The sequence below is a fragment of the Canis lupus genome, chromosome 16, assembly GCF_003254725.2.
Source record: "Canis lupus dingo isolate Sandy chromosome 16, ASM325472v2, whole genome shotgun sequence".
Classification (NCBI taxonomy): Eukaryota; Metazoa; Chordata; class Mammalia; order Carnivora; family Canidae; genus Canis; species Canis lupus.
The window spans coordinates 8019849-8026003 of record NC_064258.1 but is presented as its reverse complement, the minus strand read 5'-3'; the positions used below and the strand labels follow the sequence as shown (position 1 = coordinate 8026003).

The 6155-nt window shown below is 52.5% G+C and overlaps 1 protein-coding gene across 1 annotated transcript in view; it reads left to right on the top strand.

The window, feature by feature from the left end:
* Window positions 1-1233: 1233 nt before the first annotated feature.
* Window positions 1234-6155, top strand: part of TMEM178B (transmembrane protein 178B) — a 342764-nt gene continuing 337842 nt past the window's right edge. The window contains exon 1 of the mRNA XM_025433717.3: window positions 1234-1754. Within this exon, the coding sequence (XP_025289502.1) occupies window positions 1373-1754 (382 nt within the window). The 5' untranslated portion in view covers window positions 1234-1372. The remainder of the gene's footprint in view (window positions 1755-6155) is intronic.

Genomic DNA, 6155 nt, shown 5'->3' with positions numbered 1-6155 from the left:
CAAGGAGCCCGATCGCGGGACGCCGAGACCCGGCCGGGATTCTCTGCACGCCGCCGAGTGAGCCGGCGCCTCGGCTCCGGGCGGGCTGCGAAGAAAATGGTGCAGTCCGCGAGCGGCTGAGCCCGGTCGGGCAGAGCCGAGCCGACGGCTCGTGGCCGGGCTCGGGTGGCGGGAGCAGGGGGCGGATTGCTCGGAGCGGCCGGGGCCGCCGTTTCCCCGGTGCCTGCAGCGTTTCCCTTGCGCCTGGGCAGCACGCTTCCCGCGGCTACTTGGGAGCCGGATGGAGTGAGGCGGAGGCGCCGCGGGAGAGGCGGGTCTGGAACCTGTCGGGCGGATACTCAGGAAGAGGAGGGCGCTGGGGAGACCGGCAGGACGCCCCGGGGGCCGGCTGCCCGCGAGCCCCGACCGCGCGCCCTGTCCATGGTGCTGAAGGCACCGCGAGCCGAGCCCCGCGCGCCCCGCGCCGCGCGCCCCGCCGGGGGCACCGTCCTCCGCGCAGCCTGCCCCTCGCGCCCGCCAGCTCCCGCCGCGTCGTCCGCAGCCCCGGGCCGAGGCTCGTCGGGTGACGCCGCCCGGGTGACCGCGCCGTCGGCCCGAGGGGCCTCCTGAATGGCGAGGCCCGACGCAGACGACCCGGGAGCCCGCGCGGAGAGGTCGGCCGCGGCCGTGCGCGCACGGGGAGCCCGCCTCTGAGCGCAGCGCGCCGGCCGGGCAGAGCCAGGGACCCGCCGGTGGCCGGGGCGCGGAGCCGCGTTAACAGAGGCGACCCAGAGAGGAAGCGCGTCTCTTCGCTGGCAGACCGCAAGGGGGAGAGCCGCCTAGTGCGACACCCCGGCGGGGCCCGGGCCTCCGGAGGTTTCCGTGGCCGGCCGGCCGGGGTTCACCCGGTCGCCGCGCGGCGCCTCGTGACCGCCCGCACCCCCGCGCCCCGAGAAGAGGCCAGGCGAGCGCGGCCCGTCGCCACCGGCACGAAGGAGGCCCGGCAGCCCCGCTGCAGCCGGGGGCACCTGGCGCTGAGTTTGCGGCCTCGCAGGGCAGCGGCGCCCGAGGCCCGGCTGCGCGCGGACTTCCCGGGGGCAGGGAAGGCGCGGGAGGCGGCCTCGTCCGCTCGCCGCCGCCCGAGGCTGCACCTGCCGCGGAGGATGCCCAGGAGCCAGCCGGCGCCTCCGCGGATCAGAACTTTTTAGGCTGCCCGCCCGCATCCCCGCAGGCCCCGGGCCGCGCACCGCAGGCGGGGGCGAGGGGGCGCCGCCGCGCGGGCCGCCCCCGTCCCCTCCCCCTCGGCTCGGCCGCCCGCCGCTTTGTTCGGGCGCGCGGAGGGAAGGCGAGGCTGCGGCGGATCATGCCCATGGTGTAGCCGCCCAGCGGAGGCATGGCTGCCGGAAGGTTGCTGCTCTACACCGGCCTGTCGCTGGCGCTCTGCGCCCTGGGCATGCTGGCCGTGGCCATCTGCTCGGACCACTGGTACGAGACGGACGCCAGGAAGCACAGGGACAGGTGCAAGGCCTTCAACACCCGCCGGGTCGACCCCGGCTTCATTTACAACAACAACAACAACTTGCCGCTCCGGGCGAGCCGCTCGCGCCTGGACCGCTGGGAGGGCAAACTCCTGCGGGCCCGGAATCGCCGGCAGCTCTTCGCCATGAGCCCGGTGGACGAGTGCAGCCGGCAGTACAACTCCACCAACATGGGCCTCTGGAGGAAGTGCCACCGGCAGGGCTTCGACCCCGAGATCGCAGCCCTCATCCGGAAAGGTAAGCGCGAGGCGCGAGGCGTGGCGCTGCGGACAGGAGAGCGCGGAGAGCGCCGAGGAGAGCCGGCGCCTCCCAGGCCCCGCCGCCCTCCCCTCCCCTCCCCTCCCCTCCCCTCCCCTCCCCTCCCCGCGCCTGCCCCCGCGCTCTCCCGGCCTCCTGCCCCCGCGAGGTCAGGCCCTCCAGGCCCCGCGGAGCCCCGCAGGGGCCCGAACTTGCCTCCCGGGAGCTGGTAACGGAGGCTTGCCTCGCCCCGCCCCGCCCGGCCTCCTGTCTTGCGTTTGTCTGCTGGGGTTGCTGTGCAATATCGGGGTCCCGGGAGGGCGGTGGGTTATCCAGGCTGATGCTTCAGCGGTCCCCGGGGAGGGAGGGAATCTGTCCTCTTGCGTTGTGCGGAGGAAGCCCTTCGAGAATGTTGTGTCAGGCAGGCAGCCTCCTAGTTTCAATCTTTGTTTCAGACATTGAACCGATTCAAGGGGAAAGGTCTCACCGAGAAGGCCTTACTCACGCCACAGACGTTTGCTAAGTGCCGGACTGTACTGGAGCCTGGTGCGGGCATCGGTCACATAAACATCCATAGATCACAGCCCCTGCCCCATTGCAGCTCCAGGCCTGTTGAGCAGTAACATGTACCACGATCCTTGAGGTCTCCTTTGGAGCAGGCGGTTGTCAAAAGTGACCTGCGTGCCTCGGCTTTAACAGGGCCTATAAACGCGGAAAAAGTAGTTCGTCAGGTAACATCAAAGTGGGCACCTCAGAGGGGAAAAAAAAAAAATTACCACGTTCAGAAGATTTATATCAAAAATACCTCAAGTATTCCCAAACAGAAAACAGACTGCATTTGCTACTGATGAACATTTCTTGGATACTTTAGTGTCATCACAGAATTTTTTAAAGTCTGTTCGTCTGATGCAATTTGTAAATCTTTGCATGATTTCTGTACTTTGGGGACCAGCCTGTTCCGTTAATGCACTGAAATATTCTTTGGATATATAGGAACGTCTGAAGAAGGGAATACGTTGTCTTTTATGGTACTTGCATTCTGGAAGCTGTGGTGCGATTTTAGGAGTCTTGGTTTTTTTTTCTCCCTGCTGTGTTTCGTTCTCTTCAACTATTTAACGGTGATGTCGAGGTGAAAATTATTTTGTTGTCTGCAAAGTCTTTGAGACCCACGTGGAAAACCGTTCTTATTGCCCCTTAATATTATAATGCAGGTTTGCTGCTGTTTAAAAATATGACTTGTGGGAACAGACCCTTCTTTGATTTAGAAAAATGTTGAGATTGAGCAGAAAAAATAGTTAATTAAAAAAAAAGAAAAGAAAACCAAACAAACAACCAGTTAGTTGTTTAAGAATGACAAGCAGTGGGTATAGTCCAGGTGGCTAGTCAGATGTAGGTGAAGTAAGTCCAGAAGGAGAATCCATCTTAATGTTTGTGTTGTAGCTCCTGTAGAATGACTAGGGATTTTAGCTGATTCAGTTATGAGTGTCTTAATACTACAGACATCACAACTGCTTCATGGTTAGCCTCATACTGGAGCAGGGTGACCCATTTGGAGCTCTACAACTTTGTAAAGATGTGCAGGGTAATAGAGAATTCCAGAAGAGAGTAACTTGGATTTAGAAGTAGGAAAGCCAAGAGAAGACGCAATAATTTTTGAGAATGGGTGACTGTAACAGTGTTCAGATCCTCAGATTCATGAATTGTTATGTCCTTTGTTGTTCTCTGCTTTCATTAAAATCGAAATGGTGTAGGAAGTTAGCTGAAAAGTGCAGAAGAATTCATGTTAATAAGGACTGATGCACAGTGATAGCACTTGGCTGAACGACAGACAGTCTTACATTTCCTTTCTTAAAGGTCTCTTGCAACAAGATGGGTATCCTTCTGTCTGGCTTTGGTTCACTCTACTTAGAAAAAGGGGGATGGAATCCATGGCTCCTGGTGGTTCCATTGAGGGCTTTGATTCCATGTCGCTTTGCCTGGCAATCCTGGGAGAAAGGTTGACTTGGTCTGTGCACCAGAGAGATTGGTTACCATAGTGACATGTTCTTCCGGTGGAGCTGGAAACACTGTGTCAGGGAAAGGGATAGGGGAAGAGTGTACAACATTTTGACTTTGTATCGACTGATTTTTAATTGCAGCAACAGAAAATGGACACGGCACAGCAGGGGGATTGAATACACTGATACCCTGAGTTGGCAGGGTGTTGTATTTCACTTGAACTAATGGAGATGCTGTTCCCCATCACCCAAAATACAGCAATCACTGTCAGCTGCAAACACCCACTTACCAGGGCCATTTCTGTCCATTTGACATTCTTGTTAGGTATTATTGAGATAGATGGCATGTCAGCCTTACAAATCTTGAGGGACCTAAGGTCACTATCTTCATTTTTAGCCCCCAAACATAATCTGTGAAAGCTAGATCTTCCTTTTCCGAGCAACAAGAGACACATTTTGGAAATAAGTGCATCTTCTATTAGTAGGATCCACAAGCAATTCCAATAACAGAACATAATTTCTAGACTTAATCAGTGTTCTTCCTAGATTGGAAGATTTTGGAAGGAAGTAAAAAAAAAAAAAAGAGATTGATATCCTTATATTTAAATTTAAGGCAGGCATCTTAGGGAGAGATATTTATCTCATAGTAGTTATTAGTGGCCTCAAGAGATATTGAGTCCTTTGTCTTTTTGGGGAACATCTTAGATTAAAATTCTGAGAGATATGTGTTGGGTAAGGGGAAAGGGAAACCAGAGAAAAGACTGTCAAATCTGTCAGTATTATGGGAAAACTAGAGATTTATCACAATGACCATACAGGTCCCTGCAAGTCAATCATCTGTTAAATTAATATTCATTGCATTAGGAAGTGCTGTTGTGCATTTTAAAATAAAACAAAACCACATAATTAATAAGAAAACAAAAGTCAAATCTATATCTGATCTGAAGATAAAGTCCTTTGGATGCATGTTCTCTCTAAAATCCATTTTTCCAATGCCCTGCTGCCATGACTATACCAACAAATAGGCATTTCTGGTCACTGTATATTTATTTGTTTGTCTTATTGAACTGTAAGTTCCTGTAGGGCAGAAAAGATAAGTATTTGTAAAATACATTCACCAGATGTGTGGGCTTGGGAAATATCTCATACAAATAAGGTTCACAGAATCATATCCATCAAGAACTTATTCTAATTGTAGGAACACTTGTGTGGGAATCCCAATGAAGGATTAGTCAGTAAGTTGTGTTGAAAAAAAAAAATGAACCGCTGTGGCTCTCAGGGCAGATTAATATTGCAACAGATGCTACCTAATTTAACGAGGAAGATTTTTTTTGAGCAAAAAAAGTTTTTCTAAGGAAAGAAGGAAACAATACTTTTTTTTTTTTGATAGCGTATGTCACTGAACAGACATCTATCACCCACAATCATTATTTTTACAGTACATAGGATTTTAATGATTTTCTTCTTGGAGGTAGGATTGAGTAAAGGGTGTAGCAAGGATAGATCATCCTTGAATTCCCATATGATGGTGTCCAAAATCAAGTCCTCTTGTCTTCTTGGTTTTCAACCGGGTCAATGTCTCCCTAGTAAGTCACTGCAAGCATGGGGGACAGATCAATGACAGGATCAGTTTCTGAAATCCAAGAGACTTCCAGACCGTTAGGAGGAGCAGCTACAGGTTGGATTTTGTTCCAGGGAACACTTATATTCTTTGATTTGTACTGAAATGTTATATTGATATGGCTTAAAATAAGTAGACCTTCAGCTGAGACTCTTAAGAACTTTTTTTATTATTTGAAAACAGGCCTTATTAATACAATTTGAATTAGAATTGAATAGAATCCATAGAATTGAATTTCATTCAATTCCATAGAATCATGGAATGGTTGTCAATATACTGAGGCTTATTTTAACAAAAACATTGCATATATTTGCAAATTAATAAAATGCTCCCCAGATATTTACTGCACATATATTATGTGATGGGCACACATCACAAGAACAAAGCGCAGAATAAGACATGGTCCTTAAGATTTCCACAATCTGTTAGCGTCACAGGAAATAAATGACAACTACGGGGTGATGAGAGCAGCAGAAACAGATGCAGAGAAGCACGGAGTAGGCAGTGATGGATTGTGTTGGCAGTGGGGTGAGGTACGCCGGGAGGGGGTTGGCGAAAGAGGAAGTGAAATCTGAACAAAATTTTCAGGAAGTTGAGAGGTGGATGGGGATAAAGAGGCCAGCATCTGCAGAGCCATGGAGGTGGGAAACAGGTTTGGCCTCGTGAGTGTTGATTGCTGGAGTGAGGGAGAGGAGCGGAGCGTGGGTCTGGAGAGCGTGGAAGAGCCACGGCATGGAGCTGGTGCACGCAAATCCCTGGTTGCTCTACTGCCCAGTAGGGTAG